The following is a 25067-nucleotide window of genomic DNA, read 5'->3' on the forward strand; positions in this document are numbered from 1 at the left end:
ACCCCCATTATATGATCCCACCCCCCATTATAGGGTCCCACCCCCATTATAGGAGTCTCACCCCCCATTATAGGGGTCCCACCCCCATTATAGGAGTCTCACCCCCCATTATAGGGTCCCACCCCCCATTATAGGGGTCCCACCCCCCATATAGGGTCCCACCCCCATTATATGATCCCACCCCCCCATATAGGGGTCTCACCCCCCATTATAGGGTCTCACCCCCCATTATAGGGGTCCCACCCCCATTATATGATCCCACCCCCCATTATATGATCCCACCCCCCATTATAGGGTCCCACCCCCATTATAGGGTCCCACCCCCATTATAGGGGTCTCACCCCCCATATAGGGTCCCACCCCCCATTATAGGGTCCCACCCCCATTATAGGGGTCCCACCCCCCATTATAGGGGTCCCACCCCCCATTATAGGGTCCCACCCCCATTACAGGGGTCCCACCCCCCATTATAGGGGTCCCACCCCCCATTATATGATCCCACCCCCCATTATAGGGGTCCCACCCCCATTATAGGGGTCCCACCCCCCATTATAGGGGTCTCACCCCCCATTATAGGGTCCCACCCCCATTATAGGGGTCCCACCCCCATTATCCCACCCCCCATTATAGGGTCCCACCCCCATTATAGGGTCCCACCCCCCATTATAGGGTCCCACCCCCATTATAGGGTCCCACCCCCATTATAGGGGTCCCACCCCCCATTATATGATCCCACCCCCCATTATAGGGGTCCCACCCCCATTATATGATCCCACCCCCCATTATAGGGGTCCCACCCCCCATTATAGGGGTCCCACCCCCCATTATAGGGTCCCACCCCCATTATAGGGTCCCACCCCCCATTATAGGGTCCCACCCCCCATTATAGGGGTCCCACCCCCATTATAGGGTCCCACCCCCCATTATAGGGGTCCCACCCCCATTATAGGGGTCCCACCCCCATTATATGATCCCACCCCCCATTATAGGATCCCACCCCCCATTATAGGGGTCTCACCCCCCATTATAGGGGTCCCACCCCCCATTATAGGGGTCCCACCCCCATTATAGGGGTCCCACCCCCCATTATATGATCCCACCCCCCATTATAGGGGTCCCACCCCCATTATAGGGTCCCACCCCCCATTATAGGGGTCTCACCCCCCATTATAGGGTCCCACCCCCATTATAGGGGTCCCACCCCCATTATAGGGGTCCCACCCCCCATTATATGATCCCACCCCCCATTATAGGGGTCCCACCCCCCATTATAGGGGTCCCACCCCCCATTATAGGGTCCCACCCCCATTATAGGGGTCCCACCCCCATTATAGGGTCCCACCCCCCATTATAGGGGTCTCACCCCCATTATAGGGTCCCACCCCCATTATATGATCCCACCCCCCATTATAGGGTCCCACCCCCCATTATAGGGGTCCCACCCCCATTATAGGGGTCCCACCCCCCATATAAGATCCCACCCCCATTATAGGGGTCTCACCCCCATTATAGGGGTCCCACCCCCATTATAGGGTCCCACCCCCATTATAGGGTCCCACCCCCCATTATAGGGTCCCACCCCCATTATAGGGGTCTCACCCCCCCATATAGGGTCCCACCCCCCATTATAGGGTCCCACCCCCCCATTATAGGGGTCCCACCCCCATTATATGATCCCACCCCCCATTATAGGGTCCCACCCCCATTATAGGGGTCCCACCCCCATTATAGGGTCCCACCCCCCATTATAGGGTCCCACTCCCCATTATAGGGGTCTCACCCCCATTATAGATGTCTCACCCCCCATTATAGGGGTCCCATCCCCCATTATAGGGGTCCCATCCCCCATTATAGGATCCCACCCCCCATTATAGGGTCCCACCCCCCATTATAGGGGTCCCACCCCCATTATAGGCCCCCCCCCCTTATAGGGTCCTTATAGGGTGGGGGTCTTCCTATGGGGTCACGTATATAGGGTGAAATCAATCCGATCCGAGCTGTAAAAGGGGCCTGGGGGGTTTCGGGCTCGACGACATAAAACCCCCCCCCCAAAATAACCCTGTTCTGTCCAGGCCTGGAAAAGAAAAGGGGAGAAAGGGAAAGTTATGGGGGGGGGGAAGCCAAAAATGGGGGATTTTAGCCCAAAAATGGGGGGTTTGAGGCCAAAAATGGGGTTGGGAGCCCCAAAAATGGGGGGTTTTAGCCCAAAAATGGGGGATTTGAGCCCAAAAATGGGGGGTTTGAGCCCCAAATTGGACCCCTATAATGGGGGGGTGGGACCCTATAATGGGGGTGGGACCCCTATAATGGGGGTGGGACCCCTATAATGGGGGGGTGGGACCCTATAATGGGGGTGGGACCCCTATAATGGGGGTGGGACCCTATAATGGGGGTGGGACCCCTATAATGGGGGGTGGGACCCTATAATGGGGGTGGGACCCCTATAATGGGGGGTGGGACCCCTATAATGGGGGGTTGAGACCCAGAAATGGGGGGTTTTAGCCCCAAAAATGGGGGGTTTGAGGCCAAATATGGGGGTTCTGAGGCCAAAAAAGGGGGATTTGAGGCCAAAAATGGGGGGTTTGAGGCCAAAAATGGGGGGTTTCAGCCTAAAAATGGGGGTTTTGAGGCCAAAATTGGGGGATTTGAGGCCAAAATGGGGGTTTTTAGCCCCAAAATGGAGTTGGGAGCCCCAAAAATGGGGGTTTTGAGGCCAAAAATGGGGGGTTTGAGGCCAAAAATGGGGGGTTTTAGCCCAAAAATGGAGTTGGGAGCCCCAAAAATGGGGGTTTTGAGGCCAAAAATGGGGGGTTTTAGCTCAAAAATGGAGTTGGGAGCCCCAAAAATGGGGGTTTTGAGGCCAAAAATGGGGGGTTTCAGCCAAAAAATGGGGGATTTGAGCCCAAAAATGGGGTTTTGAGCCCCAAAATGGGGGTTTTGAGGCCAAAAATGGGGGGTTTCAGCCCAAAAATGGGGGGTTTGAGGCCAAAAATGGGGGATTTGAGGCCAAAAATGGGGGGATTGAGCCCAAAAATGGGGGGTTTCAGCCCCAAAATGGGGGGTTTTAGCCCAAAAATGGGGGTTTTCAGCCCAAAAATGGAGTTGGGAGCCCCAAAAATGGGGGTTTTGAGGCCAAAAATGGGGGTTTTGAGGCCAAATATGGGGGATTTGAGGCCAAAAATGGGGGGTTTCAGTCCAAAAATGGGGGGTTTTAGCCCAAAAATGGGGGAGTTCAGCCCAAAAATGAGGGATTTGAGGCCAAAAATGGGGGGTTTCAGCCCAAAAATGGAGTTGGGAGCCCCAAAAATGGGGGTTTTGAGGCCAAAAATGGGGGGTTTCAGACCAAAAATGGGGTTTTGAGCCGCAGAAATGGGGGGTTTCAGCCCAAAAATGGGGGGTTTTAGCCCCAAAAATGGAGTTGGGAGCCCCAAAGATGGGGGGTTTGAGGCCAAAAATGGGGGGTTTCAGTCCAAAAATGTGGGGTTTCAGCCCAAAAATGGGGGGTTTCAGACCAAAAATGGAGTTGGGAGCCCCAAAAATGGGGGTTTTTAGCTCAAAAATGGGGGGTTTGAGCCCAAAAATGGGGGGTTTGAGCCCAAAAATGGGGGTTTTGAGGCCAAAAATGGGGGGTTTGAGGCCAAAAATGGGGGGTTTGAGCCCAAAAATGGGGGGTTTTAGCCCAAAAATGGAGTGTTTTAGCTCAAAAATGGGGGTTTGAGGCCAAAAATGGGGGGTTGAGACCCAGAAATGGGGGGTTTTAGCCCCAAAATGGGGGGTTTTAGCCCAAAAATGGGGGGTTTGAGGCCAAAAATGGGGGGTTTTAGCTCAAAAATGGGGGGTTTCAGACCAAAAATGGGGGGTTTTAGCCCAAAAATGGGGGTTTTGAGGCCAAAAATGGGGGGTTTTAGCCCCAAAATGGGGGGTTTCAGCCCAAAAATGGGGGGTTTCAGTCCAAAAATGGGGGGTTTCAGCCTAAAAATGGGGGTTTTGAGGCCAAAAATGGGGGTTTGAGCCCAAAAATGGGGGGGTTTGAGCCCAAAAATGGGGGGTTTCAGTCCAAAAATGGGGGGTTTGAGGCCAAAAATGGGGGGTTGAGACCCAGAAATGGGGGGTTTTAGCCCCAAAATGGGGGATTTGAGCCCCAAAATGGGGGGTTTCAGCCTAAAAATGGGGGTTTTGAGGCCAAAAATGGGGGGTTTGAGGCCAAAAATGGGGAGTTCCAGCCCCACACTTGGGGGTCCCAGCCCCATTTTTGAGCTCCCAGCCCCACACTTGGGGTCCCCAGCCCCATTTATGGGGATCCCAGCCCCACTTATGGGGTCCCAGCCCCACACTTGGGGGTCCCAGCCCCACTTATGGGGTCCCAGCCCCATTTATGGGGTCCCAGCCCCACTTATGGGGTTCCCAGCCCCACACTTGGGGTCCCCAGCCCCTTATATGGGGGTCCCAGCCCCACTTATGGGGTCCCAGCCCCACACTTGGGGGTCCCAGCCCCACACTTGGGGGTCCCAGCCCCACTTATGGGGTCCCAGCCCCACACTTGGGGTTCCCAGCCCCACTTATGGGGTCCCAGCCCCACACTTGGGGGTCCCAGCCCCACTTATGGGGTCCCAGCCCCACACTTGTGGGTCCCAGCCCCACTTATGGGGTCCCAGCCCCACACTTGTGGGTCCCAGCCCCACTTATGGGATCCCAGCCCCACTTATGGGGTTCCCAGCCCCACTTATGGGGGTCCCAGCCCCACACTTGGGGTCCCAGCCCCATTTATGGGGGTCCCAGCCCCACTTATGGGGTTCCCAGCCCCACACTTGGGGGTCCCAGCCCCACTTATGGGGTTCCCAGCCCCACTTAAGGGGTCCCAGCCCCACACTTGGGGGTCCCAGCCCCACTTATGGGGTCCCAGCCCCACACTTGTGGGTCCCAGCCCCACACTTGGGGGTCCCAGCCCCACACTTGGGGTTCCCAGCCCCACTTATGGGGTCCCAGCCCCACACTTGTGGGTCCCAGCCCCATTTATGGGGTCCCAGCCCCACTTATGGGGTCCCAGCCCCACTTATGGGGGTCCCAGCCCCACTTATGGGGTCCCAGCCCCACACTTGTGGGTCCCAGCCCCACTTATGGGGGTCCCAGCCCCATTTATGGGGTCCCAGCCCCACACTTGGGGTCCCCAGCCCCACTTATGGGGTCCCAGCCCCACACTTGTGGGTCCCAGCCCCACACTTGGGGTCCCAGCCCCACTTATGGGGTTCCCAGCCCCACTTATGGGGTCCCAGCCCCACACTTGGGGTCCCCAGCCCCATTTATGGGGGTCCCAGCCCCACTTATGGGGTCCCAGCCCCACACTTGTGGGTCCCAGCCCCACACTTGGGGGTCCCAGCCCCACTTATGGGGACCCAGCCCCACACCTGGGGGTCCCAGCCCCACTTATGGGGTTCCCAGCCCCACTTACGGGGTCCCAGCCCCACACTTGGGGTCCCCAGCCCCATTTATGGGGGTCCCAGCCCCACACTTGGGGGTCCCAGCCCCACACTTGGGGTCCCCAGCCCCATTTATGGGGGTCCCAGCCCCACTTATGGGGTCCCAGCCCCACACTTATGGGGTCCCAGCCCCACACTTGGGGGTCCCAGCCCCATTTATGGGGGTCCCAGCCCCACTTATGGGGTTCCAGCCCCACACTTGGGGGTCCCAGCCCCACACTTGGGGTCCCCAGCCCCATTTATGGGGTTCCCAGCCCCACTTATGGGGTCCCAGCCCCACACTTGGGGGTCCCAGCCCCACACTTGGGGTCCCCAGCCCCATTTATGGGGTTCCCAGCCCCACTTATGGGGTCCCAGCCCCACACTTGGGGGTCCCAGCCCCACTTATGGGGTCCCAGCCCCACACTTGGGGGTCCCAGCCCCACTTATGGGGTCCCAGCCCCACACTTGGGGGTCCCAGCCCCACACTTGGGGTCCCCAGCCCCATTTATGGGGTTCCCAGCCCCACTTATGGGGTCCCAGCCCCACACTTGGGGTTTCCAGCCCCACTTATGGGGTCCCAGCCCCATTTATGGGGTCCCAGCCCCACACTTGGGGGTCCCAGCCCCACTTATGGGGTCCCAGCCCCACACTTGTGGGTCCCAGCCCCACTTATGGGGTCCCAGCCCCACACTTGGGGGTCCCAGCCCCACACTTGGGGTTCCCAGCCCCACTTATGGGGGTCCCAGCCCCACTTATGGGGTCCCAGCCCCACTTATGGGGGTCCCAGCCCCACTTATGGGGTTCCCAGCCCTACTTATGGGGTCCCAGCCCCACACTTGGGGGTCCCAGCCCCACTTATGGGGTTCCCAGCCCCACTTATGGGGTCCCAGCCCCACACTTGGGGGTCCCAGCCCCACACTTGGGGTCCCAGCCCCACACTTGGGGGTCCCAGCCCCACTTATGGGGGTCCCAGCCCCACTTATGGGGTCCCAGCCCCACACTTGTGGGTCCCAGCCCCACTTATGGGGTCCCAGCCCCACTTTTGGGGTCCCAGCCCCACTTATGGGGTCCCAGCCCCATTTATGGGGGTCCCAGCCCCACTTAAGGGGTCCCAGCCCCACTTATGGGGGTCCCAGCCCCATTTTGGGGGTCCCAGCCCCACACTTGGGTGTCCCAGCCCCACTCATGGGGTCCCAGCCCCACACTTGGGGGTCTCAGCCCCACACTTGTGGGTCCCAGCCCCACTTATGGGGGTCCCAGCCCCACACTTAGGGGTCCCAGCCCCACTTATGGGGTCCCAGCCCCACACTTGTGGGTCCCAGCCCCACTTATGGGGTCCCAGCCCCACACTTGGGGGTCCCCAGCCCCATTTATGGGGTCCCAGCCCCATTTTTGAGCTCCCAGCCCCATTTTTGAGCTCCCAGCCCCACTTATGGGGTCCCAGCCCCACACTTGGGGGTCCCAGCCCCACACTTGGGGGTCCCAGCCCCACACTTGGGGGTCCCAGCCCCACTTATGGGGTCCCAGCCCCACACTTGGGGGTCCCAGCCCCACTTATGGGGTCCCAGCCCCACACTTAGGGGTCTCAGCTCCACTTATAGGGTCCCTGCCCCATTTATGAAGGTCCCAGCCCCACACTTGTGGGTCCCAGCCCCATTTATGGGGTCCCAGCCCCACTTATGGGGTCCCAGCCCCACACTTGTGGGTCCCAGCCCCACTTATGGGGTTCCCAGCCCCACTTATGGGGTCCCAGCCCCACACTTGGGGGTCCCAGCCCCACTTATGGGGTTCCCAGCCCCACTTATGGGGTCCCAGCCCCACACTTGGGGGTCCCAGCCCCACACTTGGGGGTCTCACCTGCATTTGGGCGCTGCTGAAGGGGCCGTAGAGTCGTTCACTCTCCTCCCATTTATATTCCCACATCACTTCTATGGGGTGGGGAACAGCATTGAGACCCCCCAAATCCCATTAATTGACCCCAAAATGAAACCCCACAAAGACCCCTCAAAAAGACACAAAAAGGACCCAAAAATACCCCAAAAATGACCCCAAAAGACCCCAAAAACCCCTGAAATGACCCCAAAAACTGCTCCAAAACCCCCCAAAAATGCCTCCAAACCCATAAAAGACCCCAAAAAAACCCCAAAATGACCCAAAATAACCCCAAAATAACCCCAAAATGGCCCCAAAATAACCCCAAATGACCCCAAACCCATAAAAGACCCCAAAAAAACCCCAAAAAACCACAAAATGATCCCAAAAAACCCTGAAATGACCCCAAAATCCCCATTAAGACCCCAAAAAACCCCAAAAATGACCCCAAAAAACCCTTAAAAAACCCTAAAATGACCCAAAAAACCCCAAAAACCCCCAAAATGACCCCAAAAAAACTCAAGAAAACCCCAAAAAACCCCAAAATGACCCAAAAGACCCCAAAAATGACTTAAAATACCCCCAAAAACCCCCAAAATGACCCAAAATACCCCAAAAAAACCCCAAAATGACCCCAAAAAAACCCTAAAATGACCCAAAAATGACCCAAAATACCCCAAAAAAACCCCAAAAAACCCCTAAAAAACCCAAAAGACCCCAAAATCCCCATAAATTACCCCAAAAAAGACCCATAAATGACCCAAAAATGACCCAAAATACCCCCAAAAAACCCCAAAATGACCCAAAAAAACCCCTAAAAAACCCAAAATGACCCCAAAAAACCCCAAAAAAACCCCTAAAAAACCCCCAAATGACCCCAAAATACCCCAAAATGACCCAAAATGACCCAAAAAAACCCCAAAAAACCCCCAAATGACCCCAAAAAAACCCCCCAAAAACCCCAAAATGACCCAAAAATGACCCAAAAGACCCCAAAAATGACCCAAAATACCCCCAAAAAACCCCAAAATGACCCCAAAAAAACCCTAAAAAACCCAAAATGACCCCAAAAAACCCCTAAAAACCCCCAAATGACCCCAAAAATCACCTAAAAAACCCTAAAATGACCCAAAATCCCCTTAAATCACCCCAAAATCCCCTCACCCTCTGCCTGGTCCTCCGAGGCCTGTTGGTCCTCCAAAGCCTGTCGGTCCTCCAAGGCCTGTTTGTCCTTCACCTCTCTATGCTCCAGGGCCTGTTTGTCCTCCAGGACTCTTTGGTCCTCCAGCTCTCGGTCCTCCGAGGCCTGTCGGTCCTCCGAAGCCTGTCGGTCCTCCAGGGCCTGTTTGTCCTTCACTTCTTGTCTGCTCTCCTCTTCCTCATTAGCAAACATATCGATGGCTTCTGATTGGACGCGGGTGGGACCCCCGCCATCTTGATCTTCATCATCATCATCATCAATATGGCGTCGTGTGGACTTCCTGTGGGGATAGGGGGGGATATGGGGCTGTTATGGGGTGATATGGGGTCTCTATGGGGCACCATGGGGTCTCTGTGGGTCCCTATGGGTCTCTATGGGGTCTCTGGGGGTCTCTATGGGGTCTCTATGGGTCCCTATGGGTCTCTATGGGGTCTCTATGGCTCCCTATGGGGTCTCTATGGGTCTCTATGGGTCTCTATGGGGTCTCTATGGCTCCCTATGGAGTCTCTATGGGTCTCTATGGGGTCTCTATGGGTCTCTATGGGTCTCTATGGGGTCTCTATGGGTCCCTATGGGTCTCTATGGGTAGCTATGGCATCTCTATGGGTCTCTATGGGACCCTGTGGGGTCTCTATGGGTCCCTATGGGTCTCTATGGGTCCCTGTGTATCTCTATGGGGTCCCTATGTATCTCTATGGGGTCTCTATGGAGTCTCTAAGGGTCTCTATGTGTCCCTATGGGTCCCTTTGGGGTGGTTATGGGTCCCTATGGGTCTCTATGGGGACTCTATGGGGCACTATGGGGTCCCTATGTATCCCTATGTATCTCTATGGGGTCCCTATGTATCTCTATGGGTCCCTATGTGTCTCTATGGGGTCCCTATGTATCTCTATGTGTCCCTATGTATCTCTATGGGGTCCCTATGGGTCTCTATGGGGTCTCTAATGGGTCCCTATGGGTCTCTATGTGTCCCTATGGGGTCTCTGTGGGTCTCTATGGGTCCCTATGGGTCTCTAAAGGGTCCCTATGGGTCCGTATGGGGTCTCTATGGGGTCTCTGTGGGTCTCTATGGGTCCCTATGTATCCCTATGTATCTCTATGGGGTCCCTATGTATCTCTATGGGTCCCTATGTGTCCCTATGGGGTCTCTATGTGTCCCTATGGGGTCCCTATGTGTCCCTATGGGGTGGTTATGGGTCCCTATGGGTCTCTATGGGGACTCTATGGGGCACTATGGGGTCCCTATGTATCCCTATGTATCCCTATGGGGTCCCTATGCATCTCTATGGGTCCCTATGTGTCCCTATGGGGTCTCTATGTGTCCCTATGGGGTCTCTATGTGTCCCTATGGGGTGGTTATGGGTCCCTATGGGTCTCTATGGGGACTCTATGGGGCACTATGGGGTCCCTATGTATCCCTATGGGGTCCCTATGCATCTCTATGGGTCCCTATATATCCCTATGGGGTCCCTATGTATCCCTATGTATCTCTATGGGGTCCCTATGTATCTCTATGGGTCCCTATGTATCTCTATGGGGTCCCTATGGGTCTCTATGGGGTCTCTAAGGGTCCCTATGGGTCTCTATGTGTCCCTATGGGGTCTCTGTGGGTCTCTATGGGTCCCTATGGGTATCTATGGATCCCTATGTATCCCTATGGGGTCCCTATGTATCTCTATGGGTCCCTATGTGTCCCTATGGGGTCTCTATGTGCCCCTATGGGGTGGTTATGGGTCCCTATGGGTCTCTATGGGGTCTCTATGTGTCCCTATGGGGTAGTTATGGGTCCCTATGGGTCTCTATGGGTCTCTATGGGGTCTCTATGGGTCCCTATGTATCTCTATGGGGTCCCTATGCATCTCTATGGGTCCCTATGTGTCCCTATGGGGTCTCTATGTGTCCCTATGGGGTCCCTATGTGTCCCTATGGGGTGGTTATGGGTCCCTATGGGTCTCTATGGGGACTCTATGGGGCACTATGGGGTCCCTATGTATCCCTATGTATCCCTATATACCCCTATATATCCCTATATACCCCTATGGACCCCGTTACGTCACCTCCGTAACTGGTCCAGCCTCCACCGCAGCCGTTCCCGGCTCTCTCCGTACACTCCGTGCAGCCCGTGCGCAACCAGCGCATCGGCCGCTTCCACCAACGAGTCCAATTGCGCACGGACCTCGGATAGAGATGGGGCGGAATCGGCGGGATCGGCGGAAACGGCGTCGGGAATAGCGGGACTTGCGTAAGGAGCGGGAGTTACGCAAGGAGACGGAGTTACGCAAGGGGAGGGAGTTACGCAAACAGCGGAAGGAGGTGGAGCGGAAGTTGCAGGAGAACCGGAAGTGGGAGGACCGGAAGAAGAAGGGCCGGAACCTGTAAGGAGAGGGGGGGATGGCGGCGGCCATTTTGAATCCGTACGACATCATGGCGTCACAGCCCCATATTGACCCCCATATAACCCTATAACACCCCATATATCCCCTCTTTACCCCCATATCTCCCCATAAGCACCCCATATCCACATTATTACCCCCCATATCACCCCATATATCACCCCATATACCCCCATATTCCCCCTTTGACCCCATATCCCCCCATATAACCCCATATCCCCCATATAACCCCATATAACCCCATATATCCCCTATATAACCCCATATATCCCCCATATAACCCCATATCCCCCCATATAACCCCATATATCCCCTATATAACCCCATATAACCCCATATATCCCTACATAACCCCATATCCCCCCATATAACCCCATATAACCCCTATATAACCCCATATATCCCCTATATAACCCCATATAACCCCATATATCCCCTACATAACCCCATATCCCCCCATATAACCCCATATCCCCCCATATAACCCCATATATCCCCTATATAACCCCATATCCCCCCATATATCCCCATATCCCCACCATATAACCCCATATCCCCCCATATAACCCCATATATCCCCTATATAACCCCATATCCCCCCATATATCCCCATATCCCCCCCATATAACCCCATATATCCCCTATATAACCCCATATCTCCCCATATATCCCCTACATAACCCCATATCCCCCCATATAACCCCATATCCCCTCATATAACTCCATATATCCCCTATATAACCCCATATATCCCCTACATAACCCCATATAACCCCATATCCCCCCATATATCCCCTATATAACCCCATATGTCCCCTATATAACCCCATATCACCCCATATCTCCCCCATATCCCCCCATATAACCCCATATCCCCCCATATCCCCCCCATATAACCCCATATATCCCCTATATAACCCCATATCTCCCCCATATAACCCCATATAACCCCATATATCCCCCATATAACCCCATATAACCCCATATCTCCCCATATATCCCCTATATAACCCCATATAACCCCATATCCCCCCTATATAACCCCATATAACCCCATATAACCCCATATATCCCCTATATAACCCCATATCCCCCCATATAACCCCATATATCCCCTATATAACCCCATATAACCCCATATCCCCCCATATAACCCCATATATCCCCTATATAACCCCATATAACCCCATATCCCCCCTATAACCCCATATAACCCCATATAACCCCATATACCCCCTATATAACCCCATATAACCCCATATAACCCCCATATAACCCCATATCCTCCCATGTAACCCCATATAACCCCATATCCCCCCATATAACCCCACATATCCCCTATATAACCCCATATAACCCCATATCCCCCCATATAACTCCATATATCCCCTATATAACCCCATATCCCCCCATATATCCCCTATATAACCCCATATATCCCCTATATAACCCCATATTCCCCCATATATCCCCTATATAACCCCATATAACCCCATATAACCCCATATCTCCCCATATAACCCCATATAACCCCATATCCCCCCATATAACCCCATATAACCCCATATAACCCCATATCCCCCCCATATAACCCCATATAACCCCATATTCCCCCATATAACCCCATAGAACCCCATATATCCCCTATATAACCCCATATAACCCCATATCCCCCCCATATAACCCCATATCACCCCATATAACCCCATATATCCCCTATATAACCCCATATAACCCCATATCACCCCATATATCCCCTATATAACCCCATATAACCCCATATAACCCCATATCCCCCCCATATAACCCCATATCACCCCATATAACCCCATATATCCCCTATATAACCCCATATAACCCCATATCACCCCATATATCCCCTATATAACCCCATATAACCCCATATAACCCCATATCCCCCCCATATAACCCCATATAACCCCATATAACCCCATATATCCCCTATATAACCCCATATAACCCCATATAACCCCATATATCCCCTATATAACCCCATATAACCCCATATAACCCCATATATCCCCTATATAACCCCATATAACCCTATATAACCCCATATATCCCCTATATAACCCCATATAACCCCATATAACCCCATATACCCCCTATATAACCCCATATACTCACCTCTCCCCCTCCTTCTCTGCCCCCTGCCCCTATTGTTCAGGACCCCCCCCATTCTCCTCATGGCCCCCCCCACAGATTCATTGGGGCGCATTAAATCCAATAGGGAAATCAATAGGGTTTCCATGGGGGGGGGGGGGGGAACTTCCGAATCCGGGGGGATTTGGGGTCGGGGGACGCGGGGGGGACGGCACTGCAGCTCCATCTATGGGGCAGAGAGAAAGGGGGTCAGTGGGGCAGAGATAACACCCATATCACCCCATATAATCCCATATAACCCCATATAATCCCATATAACCCCATATAACCCCATATAATCCCATATAACCCCATAACCGCCCCATATAACCCCATATAACCCCATATCCCCCCATATAACCCCATATCACCCCACATCACCCCATATCCCCCCATATCACCCCATATAACCCCACATCACCCCATAGATCCCATATCCCCCCATATCACCCCATATAACCCCATATCACCCCATAGATCCTATATAACCCCATTTCACCCCATATCCCCCCATATCACCCCATATCACCCCATAGATCCCATATCCCCCCATATAACCCCATATCACCCCATATCACCCCACATCACCCCATATAACCCCATATCCCCCCATATCACCCCATATCACCCCATAGATCCCATATCACCCCATATCACCCCATATCCCCCTATATCACCCCATATCACCCCATATAACCCCATATCTCCCCATATCACCCCATATCACCCCATAGATCCCATATCACCCCATATCCCCCCATATAACCCCATATAACCCCATATAACCCCATATGCCCCCATATCCCCCCATATCACCCCATATCCCCCCATATAACCCCATATAACCCCATATCCCCCCATATCACCCCATATAACCCCATATCCCCCCATATAACCCCATATCCCCCCATATCCCCCCATATCACCCCATATCCCCCCATATCACCCCATATAACCCCATATCACCCCATATAACCCCATATCCCCCCACATCTCCCCATAGATCACCCCATAGATCACCCCATAGATCACCCCATAGATCACCCCATAGATCACCCCATATCACCCCATAGATCACCCCATACCCATTGCACTGTATCCAGCCATGGGTCAGGTTTTTCTTGGGGTTCCCGTAGTCGATAATTCCCGGCCCTGTCGAAGCTGCCGCTCTCCATTTCTTCCTCCAGGTTAAAGGGAGTTATGGGGCACTGCCCCACAAGTGACTCCTCACCGCCCCACTGCGGGGCTGCCTCCTGTCCTGCCCCATAGATACACAGAGAGACCCCATAAGGACCCATAGGGACACATAGGGAACCATAGGGACACATAGGGACACATAGGGACCCATAGGGACCCATAGAAGGGAGTTATGGGGCACTGCCCCACAAGTGACTCCTCACCGCCCCACTGCGGGGCTGCCTCCTGTCCTGCCCCATAGATACACAGAGAGACACACTGGGACCCATAGAGACACCATAGGGACACATAGGGACACATAGGGACCCACAGAGACCTATAGGGACACATAGAGACCCATAGAGACCCATAGGGACCCATAGCGCCCCACAGTGCCCCATAGAACCCCATAGCGCCCCATAGAGCCCCACAGAGCCCCACAGAGCCCCACAGAACCCCACAGTGCCCCATAGAGCCCCATAGAGCCCCATAGCGCCCCATAGAGCCCCATAGAACCCCATAGAGCCCCACAGAGCCCCATAGAGCCCCACAGTGCCCCATAGAGCCCCACAGTGCCCCATAGAGCCCCATAGAGCCCCATAGCGCCCCATAGAGCCCCACAGCACCCCATAGCACCCCATAGACCCCATAGACCCCATAGAACTAACCGGGGATGTCGGCCATTCCCAGCTCCCCGCCCCACTGCTCCTCTTCCTCCTCCTCCTCTTCATCGCTGTCCAACGAAGGCTTCCCCGAAAAGCGGCTCCCGGGGCCGCCCCCCATCTGTGCCCCATAGAGACCCCATAAGGACCCATAGAGACACATAGAGACCCATAGAGACCCATAGAGACACATAGAGACACATAGAGACCCATAGAGACACACAGAGACCCCATAGAGACCCCATAAGGACCCATAGAGACACATAGAGACCCATAGAGACCCATAGAGACACATAGAGACACATAGAGACCCCATAAGGACCCATAGAAACCCCATAAGGACCCATAGAGACACATAGAGACCCATAGAGACCCCATAAGGACCCATAGAGACACATAGAGACCCATAGAGAAACATAGGGACCCCATAAGGACCCATAGAGACACATAGAGACCCATAGAGAAACATAGGGACCCCATAAGGACCCATAGAGACCCATAGGGACACATAGAGACCCATAGAGACCCATAGAGCCCCATAGAACCCCATAGACCCCACAGGGCCCCATAGAACCCCATAGACCCCATATAACCCCATATCCCCCCATATAACCCCATATCCCCCCATATAACCCCATATAACCCCATATAACCCCATATAACCCCATAGACCCCATAGAACCCCATAGACCCCATAGACCCCATATAACCCCATAGACCCCATAGAGACCCCATAGACCCCATAGAAACCCCATATCCCCCCATATCCCCCCATATAACCCATTAGATCCCATAGAAACCCCATAGAAACCCCATAGACCCCATAGAACCCCATAGACCCCATAGACCCCATAGACCCCATATAATCCCATGGACCCCATAGACCCCATATAACCCCATATCCCCCCATATAACCCCATATACCCCCATAGACCCCATAGAACCCCATATAACCCCCATATAACCCCATATCCCCCCATATAACCCCATATAACCCCATATAACCCCCATATAACCCCATATACCCCATATCCCCCCATATAACCCCATATAACCCCATATAACCCCATATAACCCCCATATAACCCCATATAACCCCATATAACCCCATATAACCCCATATCCCCCCATATAACCCCATATCCCCCCATATAACCCCATATAACCCCATATCCCCCCATATAACCCCATATAACCCCCATATAACACCATATAACCCCATATCCCCCCATATAACCCCATATAACCCCATAGACCCCATAGAACCCCATATCCCCCCATATAACCCCATATAACCCCATAGACCCCATAGAACCCCATATAACCCCATAGACCCCATATATCCCCATATAACCCCATATCCCCCCATATAACCCCATATACCCCCATATAACCCCATATAACCCCATATAACCCCATATCCCCCCATATACCCCCATAGAACCCCATAGACCCCATAGGGCCCCATAGACCCCATATAACCCCATAGACCCCATAGAACCCCATAGACCCCATATAACCCCATATAACCCCATAGAACCCCATATAACCCCACATCCCCCCATATAACCCCATAGACCCCATAGACCCCATAGACCCCATATAACCCCATAGACCCCATAGACCCCATAGAACCCCATAGACCCCATATAACCCCATATAACCCCATATAACCCCATATCCCCCCATATACCCCCATATATCCCCATATAACCCCATATAACCCCATATATCCCCATATAACCCCATATAACCCCATATAACCCCATATAACCCCATATAACCCTATAGAAACCCCATAGAGCCCCATAGACCCCACACAGCCCCATAGAGACCCATAGAGACCCCATATAACCCCATATAACCCCATATCCCCCCATATCCCCCCATATACCCCCATATATCCCCATATAACCCCATATACCCCCATATATCCCCATATAACCCCATATAACCCCATATAACCCCATATCCCCCCATATAACCCCATATAACCCCATATCCCCCCATATAACCCCATAGAGCACCATAGACCCCATATAACCCCATATAACCCCATATCCCCCCATATAACCCCATAGAGCCCCATAGACCCCATATAACCCCATAGACCCCATAGAAACCCCATAGACCCCCATATAACCCCATATAACCCCATATAACCCCATAGACCCCATAGAAACCCCATAGACCCCCATATAACCCCATATAACCCCATATAACCCCATACAACCCCATAGACCCCATAGAACCCATAGGGCCCCATAGAACCCCATAGACCCCATAGACCCCATATAACCCCATATCCCCCCATATAACCCCATAGAACCCCATAGACCCCATAGACCCCATAGAACCCCATAGACCCCATATCCCCCCATATAACCCCATATACCCCCATATACCCCCATATAACCCCATATATCCCCCCAGATCCCCCCATATAACCCCATATAACCCCATATAACCCCATATCCCCCCATATAACCCCATAGATCCCCCATATCCCCCCATATAACCCCATATAACCCCATATCCCCCCATATAACCCCATAGATCCCCCATATCCCCCCATATAACCCCATACCCCCCCATATAACCCCATAGACCCCATAGAGCCCCATAGACCCCATAGACCCCATAGACCCCATATCCCCCCATAGCGCCCCTCACCCTCTTTGGGGCCGGCGCCCCCCCCTCCTCCTCGGGCTCCTCAAACGTCACTTTCCGTTTGGCCATGGCGCCCCCTAATGAATATTCATGCACAATCATGAATATTAATTAACCCCTCATTAATATTCATTAACACCACCCCCTCCCGCGGCCCATTCAAGACAATTGAGTTCATTAAGCCGCTATGCAAATTAAATGAGCCCTAATTAACACCCCCCGGCCACTAATTAGACACTAATGATTGTAATTAGGTTCGCTGGGCTCTAATTAACCCTCATTTGCATATGCAAATTGAGACGAACAGAGTAGGCCGCGCTCACCGCTCTCCGACTCGCGCCGGAAGTCGGATGGTCCGATGGAACTTCCGGTGTAAGGCAAGATGGGAGCGGAAATGACGTAAGTCGGGGGCGGAAGTGCTATGAGCGGAAATGGCGACATCCGGGCGGAAGTTCTGCAGGCGGAAGTGACGTCAGTGCTGGCGGAAGACGCTCGGAGCGGAAGTGCGGAGCGCTCTTAAAGAAACAGCGCCCCATAGAGACCCCATAGGGACCAATAGAGACCCATAGAGACCCATAGAGACCCCATAGGGACCCATAGAGACACTTAGAGACCCATAGGGACCCATAGGGACCCATAGAGACCCATAGAGACCCCATAGGGACCCATAGAGACCCATAGAGACCCATAGAGACCCATAGAGACCCATAGAGACCCATAGAGACCCATAGGGACCCATAGAGCCCCATAGAGACCCATAGGGACCAATAGAGACCCATAGAGACCCATAGAGACCCATAGAGACCCCATAGGGACCCATAGAGACCCATAGGGATCCATAGGGACCCATAGAGACCCATAGGGACCCATAGGGACCCATAGAGACCCATAGAGACCCCATAGGGACCAATAGAGACCCATAGAGACCCATAGAGACCCATAGAGACCCATAGGGACCCATAGAGACCCATAGGGACCCATAGGGACCCCATAGGGACCCATAGAGCCCCATAGAACCCCATAGGGACCCATGGGGAGCCATAGGGAGCCACAGAACCCCATAGAGACCCATAGAGACCCCATAGAGACGCATAGGGACCCATAGAGACCCTTAGAGACACATAGAGACCCATAGAGGCCCCATAGGGACCCATAGAGACCCATAGAGACCCACAGGGACCCATAGAGCTCCATATAACCCCATAGACCCCATATAACCCCACAGAGCCCCATAGAGTCCCATAGAACGCCACAGACCCCATAGAGCCCCATAGAGCCCTATAGAGAGCCCATAGAGACCCATAGAGACCCATAGGGACCCCATAGAGACCCATAGGGACCCATAGGGACCTCATAGAACCCCATAGAGAACCACAGAGACCCCATAGAACACCATAGACCCCATAGAACCCCATAGAGCCCCATAGAGCCCTATAGAGCCCCATAGATTCCACCCCCCACACCCAGGAACCCCAAAATTCCCCCATTTCACCCCAAGAAAAGCACACGGCACCCAAAGAATTCGAGCCTTCCGCTTTTATTGACAGCTGGGGGGCACCCATGGGTGCTATGGGGCAGCTATGGGGCAGCTATGGGGCCACCTCCCCCCATTGAATCAACCCAACCCAACCCAAGACCCCCAATGGGCTCAAGACCCCAATGGACACCCATAACCCAACCCAAGACCCCAATAGACACCCATAACCCAACCCAAGACCCCCAATGGCCACCCATAGGCGCTATATGGGGCCACTTATGGGGCAGCTATGGGGCTGACTCAACTCAACCCAACCCAACCCAAGACCCCAATGGGCTCAAGACCCCCATAGACACCCATAACCCAACCCAAGACCCCAAGACCCCCAATGGCCACCCATAGGCGCTATATGGGTCCACTTATGGGGCAGCTATGGGGCAGCTATGGGGCAACCTCCCCCCATTGAGTCAACCCAACCCAACCCAAGACCCCAATAGACACCCATAACCCAACCCAAGACCCCCAATGGCCACCCATAGGTGCTATAGGGCCACTTATGGGGCAGCTATGGGGCATCTATGGGGCCACCTCCTCCCATTGAGTCAACCCAACCCAACCCAACCCAACCCAAGACCCCAATGGGCTCAAGACCCCAATGGACACCCATAACCCAACCCAAGACCCCAATAGACACCCATAACCCAACCCAAGACCCCAATAGACACCCATAACCCAACCCAAGACCCCCAATGGCCGCCCATAGGCGCTATATGGGGCCACTTATGGGGCAGCTATGGGGCTGACTCAACCCAACCCAACCCAAGACCCCCAATAGACATCCATAACCCAACCCAAGACCCCCAATGGCCACCCATAGGCGCTATATAGGGCCACTTATGGGGCAGCTATGGGGCAACTTACCCCCATTGAATCAACCCAACCCAACCCAAGACCCCAATGGCCACCCATAGGCGCTATATGGGGCCACTTATGGGGCAGCTATGGGGCAGCCTCCCCCCATTGAGTCAACCCAACTCAAGACCCATTGACTTGACCCAACCCAAGACCCCAATAGACACCCATAACCCAACCCAAGACCCCAATAGACACCCATAACCCAACCCAAGACCCCCAATGGCCACCCATAGGTGCTATATGGGGCCACTTATGGGGCAGCTATGGGGCAACCTCCCCCCATTGAGTCAACCCAACCCAATCCAAGACCCCAATGGGCTCAAGACCCCACATAACCCAACCCAAGACCCCAATAGACACCCATAACCCAACCCAAGACCCCCAGTGGCCACCCATAGGTGCTATATGGGGCCACTTATGGGGCAGCTATGGGGCTGACTCAACTCAACCCAACCCAACCCAAGACCCCAATGGGCTCAAGACCCCAATAGACACCCATAACCCAACCCAAGACCCCCAATGGCCGCCCATAGGCGCTATAGGGCCACTTATGGGGCAGCTATGGGGCTGACTCAACTCAACCCAACCCAACCCATTGACTTGACCCAACCCAAGACCCCAATAGACACCCATAACCCAACCCAAGACCCCAAGACCCCCAATGGCCACCCATAGGTGCTATATAGGGCCACTTATGGGGCAGCTATGGGGCATCTATGGGGCCACCTGCCCCCATTGAGTCAACCCAACCCAAGACCCAACCCAACCCAACCCAAGACCCCAATAGACACCCATAACCCAACCCAAGACCCCCAATGGGCCACCCATAGGCGCTATATGGGTCCACTTATGGGGCAGCTATGGGGCTGACTCAACTCAACCCAACCCAACCCAACCCAACCCAAGACCCATTGACTTGACCCAACCCAAGACCCCCAATAGACACCCATAACCCAACCCAAGACCCCAATAGACACCCATAACCCAACTCAAGACCCCAATAGACACACATAACCCAACCCAAGACCCCAATAGACACCCATAACCCAACCCAAGACCCCCATAGACACCCATAACCCAACCCAAGACCCCCCAATGGCCACCCATAGGCGCTATATGGGGCCACTTATGGGGCAGCTATGGGGCTGACTCAACCCAACCCAACCCAACCCAAGACCCCCAATGGCCACCCATAGGTGCTATATAGGGCCACTTATGGGGCAGCTATGGGGCAGCTGTGGGTCCACCTCCCCCTATTGAGTCAACCCAACCCAACTCAACCCAACCCAAGACCCCAATGGGCTCAAGACCCCACATAACCCAACTCAAGACCCCAAGACCCCCAATGGCCACCCATAGGCGCTATATAGGTCCACTTATGGGGCAGCTATGGGGCAGCCTCCTCCCATTGAGTCAACCCAACCCAACTCAACCCAAGACCAATTGACTTGACCCAACTCAATAGACACCCATAACCCAACCCAAGACCCCAATAGACACCCATAACCCAACCCAAGACCCCCAATGGCCACCCATAGGCGCTATATGGGGCCACTTATGGGGCAGCTATGGGGCAACTTCCCCCCATTGAGTCAACCCAACCCAATCCAAGACCCCCAATAGACACCCATAACCCAACCCAAGACCCCCAATGGCCACCCATAGGTGCTATAGGGCCACTTATGGGGCTGCTATGGGGCTGACTCAACTCAACCCAACCCAACCCAAGACCCCAATGAGCTCAAGACCCCAATAGACACCCATAACCCAACCCAAGACCCCCAATGGCCGCCCATAGGCTCTATATAGGGCCACTTATGGGGCAGCTATGGGGCTGACTCAACTCAACCCAACCCAACCCAACCCAACCCAACTCAAGACCCCCATAGACACCCATAACCCAACCCAAGACCCCCAATGGCCACCCATAGGCGCTATATGGGGCCACTTATGGGGCAGCTATGGGGCCACCTGCCCCCATTGAATCAACCCAACTCAACCCAACCCAACCCAATCCAAGACCCATTGACTTGACCCAACTCAATAGACACCCATAACCCAACCCAAGACCCCCAATGGCCACCCATAGGCACACTATAGGGCCACTTATGGGGCAGCTATGGGGCAACCTCTCCCCATTGAATCAACCCAACCCAACCCAAGACCCCAATGGCCACCCATAGGCGCTATAGGGTCACTTATGGGGCAGCTATGGGGCCACCTGCCCCCACTGAGTCAACCCAACCCAAGACCCATTGACTTGACCCAAATCAAGACCCCCAATGGGCTCAAGACCCCCAATAGACACCCATAACCCAACCCAAGACCCCCAATGGCCACCCATAGGTGCTATATAGGGCCACTTATGGGGCAGCTATGGGGCCACCTGCCCCCACTGTGTCAACCCAACCCAAGACCCATTGACTTGACCCAAATCAAGACCCCCAATGGGCTCAAGACCCCCAATAGACACCCATAACCCAACCCAAGACCCCCAATGGCCACCCATAGGTGCTATATAGGGCCACTTATGGGGCAGCTATGGGGCCACCTGCCCCCACTGTGTCAACCCAACCCAAGACCCATTGACTTGACCCAAATCAAGACCCCCAATGGGCTCAAGACCCCCAATAGACACCCATAACCCAACCCAAGACCCCCAATGGCCACCCATAGGTGCTATATAGGGCCACTTATGGGGCAGCTATGGGGCAACCTCCCCCCATTGAATCAACCCAACCCAACCCAAGACCCCCAATAGACACCCATAACCCAACCCAAGACCCCAATAGACACCCATAACCCAACCCAAGACCCCAATGGCCACCCATAACCCAACCCAAGACCCCAATGGACACCCATAACCCAACCCAAGACCCCAATAGACACCCATAACCCAACTCAAGACCCCAATAGACACCCATAACCCAACCCAAGACCCCAATAGACACCCATAACCCAACCCAAGACCCCCAATGGCCGCCCATAGGCGCTATATGGGTCCACTTATGGGGCAGCTATGGGGCATCTATGGGGCAACCTGCCCCCATTGAGTCAACCCAACTCAACCCAACTCAAGACCCATTGACTTGACCCAACCCAAGACCCCCATAGACACCCATAACCCAACCCAAGACCCCCCAATGGCCACCCATAGGCGCTATATAGGTCCACTTATGGGGCAGCTATAGGGCAGCCTCCTCCCATTGAATCAACCCAACCCAACCCAAGACCCCAATAGACACCCATAACCCACCCAAGACCCCAATAGACACCCATAACCCAACCCAAGACCCCAAGACCCCCAGTGGCCACCCATAGGCGCTATATAGGGCCACTTATGGGGCAGCTATGGGGCAGCTATGGGGCAGCCTCCTCCCATTGAGTCAACCCAACCCAACTCAAGACCCCCAATGGGCTCAAGACCCCAATAGACACCCATAACCCAACCCAAGACCCCAATAGACACCCATAACCCAACCCAAGACCCCAATGGACACCCATAACCCAACCCAAGACCCCAATAGACACCCATAACCCAACCCAAGACCCCAATGGGCTCAAGACCCCAATAGACACCCATAACCCAACCCAAGACCCCCCAATGGCCACCCATAGGCGCTATATGGGGCCACTTATGGGGCAGCTATGGGGCCACCTCCCCCCATTGAGTCAACCCAACCCAACTCAAGACCCCCAATGGGCTCAAGACCCCAATAGACCCCCATAACCCAACCCAAGACCCCCAATGGCCACCCATAGGCGCTATAGGGCCACTTATGGGGCAGCTATGGGGCAGCTATGGGGCCACCTCCCCCCATTGAATCAACCCAACCCAACTCAAGACCCCCAATGGGCTCAAGACCCCAATGGACAGCCATAACCCAACCCAAGACCCCCAATGGCCGCCCATAGGCGCTATATGGGTCCACTTATGGGGCAGCTATGGGGCAGCCGTGGGTCTCAGCTGATGTAGACGCGGTGGAAGTCGTGGGCCCCGAAGGCCGCGTTGCACTTGGGGCACTTGCGCTGCCGCGTGTCGTAGCGGCTCTTGACGCACTCGAAGCAGAACACGTGGAAGCACTTGGTCAGCACCGCGTCCTTCTTACGGGCGTTACAGCAGGGGCACGTCAGGCGGGCCTATGGGGGGCACGGACCCATAGAGACACATAGGGACCCATAGGGACACATAGGGACCCATAGAGATCCAATGGGACCCATAGAGACCCATAGAGATCCAATGGGACCCATAGAGACCCATAGAGACCCATAGGGATCCAATGGGACCCATAGAGACCCATAGAGACACATAGGGACACATAGGGACACATAGAGATCCATAGGGACACATAGAGACACATAGAGACCCATAGGGACCCATAGAGACCCATAGAGACCCATAGAGATCCATAGAGACACATAGAGACACATAGAGATCCATAGAGATCCAATGGGACCCATAGAGACACTTAGAGACCCCATAGAGATCCAATGGGACCCATAGAGATCCATAGAGATCCAATGGGACCCACAGAGACCCATAGAGACGCATACGGATCCATAGAGACCCATAGAGACCCCATAGAGACACACAGAGACCCATAGAGACCCCATAGGGATCCATAGAGACACTTAGAGACCCATAGAGACCCCATACGGACCCATAGAGACCCATAGAGACCCATAGGGACCCATAGAGACCCCATAGGGACCCATAGAGACCCATAGAGACCCATAGAGATCCATAGGGATCCAATGGGACCCATAGGGACCCATAGGGATCCAATGGGACCCATAGAGATCCATAGGGACCCATAGAGACCCATAGAGACCCATAGAGATCCAATGGGACCCATAGAGATCCATAGAGACCCATAGAGATCCATAGTGACCCATAGAGACCCATAGAGACATATAGGGATACATAGGGATACATAGGGACCCATAGAGACCCATAGAGACCCATAGGGACCCATAGAGACCCATAGAGACCCATAGAGATCCATAGAGATCCATAGAGACCCATAGAGACCCATAGAGACCCATAGAGACCCATAGAGACACACAGAGATCCAATGG

General features: G+C 54.1%; 2 protein-coding genes across 12 annotated transcripts in view; both read right to left on the bottom strand.

Annotated features, from left to right (window-relative positions):
* Positions 1 to 1950: 1950 nt before the first annotated feature.
* CD2BP2 (CD2 cytoplasmic tail binding protein 2) lies at positions 1951 to 18181 on the bottom strand. Of its 4 annotated transcripts, none has more exons than XM_085533315.1 (9): positions 17902 to 18173; positions 17600 to 17673; positions 14933 to 15047; positions 14174 to 14346; positions 13074 to 13275; positions 10590 to 10905; positions 8496 to 8812; positions 7317 to 7387; positions 1951 to 2074 (listed from the first exon to the last, which is right to left on the bottom strand). In XM_085533315.1, the coding sequence occupies exons 1-9, from the start codon at positions 18035 to 18037 to the stop codon at positions 1964 to 1966; spliced, it is 1515 nt and encodes a 504-aa protein (XP_085389441.1). In that variant the 5' UTR covers positions 18038 to 18173; the 3' UTR covers positions 1951 to 1963. The 4 variants fall into 4 exon arrangements, with proteins under 4 accessions (XP_085389441.1, XP_085389442.1, XP_085389443.1 ...); XM_085533316.1 differs by having other exon boundaries at positions 17920 to 18171; XM_085533317.1 differs by lacking the exon at positions 7317 to 7387 and having other exon boundaries at positions 17902 to 18181.
* Positions 18182 to 19117: 936 nt separating this feature from the next.
* The window catches only part of LOC107307273 (E3 ubiquitin-protein ligase BRE1B-like), a 48865-nt gene continuing 42915 nt past the window's right edge, over positions 19118 to 25067 (bottom strand). For 2 of the 8 annotated variants that reach the window (XM_085533313.1, XM_085533312.1), the window contains one exon: positions 19118 to 24128. In XM_085533313.1, coding sequence (XP_085389439.1) covers positions 23952 to 24128 — 177 coding nt within the window. In that variant the 3' untranslated portion in view covers positions 19118 to 23951. The remainder of the gene's footprint in view (positions 24129 to 25067) is intronic. The other 6 variants (XR_014941086.1, XR_014941087.1, XR_014941085.1 and 3 more) reach the window with 6 other exon arrangements.

Source organism: Coturnix japonica, unplaced genomic scaffold, assembly GCF_054131305.1.
Source record: "Coturnix japonica strain WE unplaced genomic scaffold, WE-NBRP24 Scf058, whole genome shotgun sequence".
NCBI lineage: Eukaryota > Metazoa > Chordata > Aves > Galliformes > Phasianidae > Coturnix > Coturnix japonica.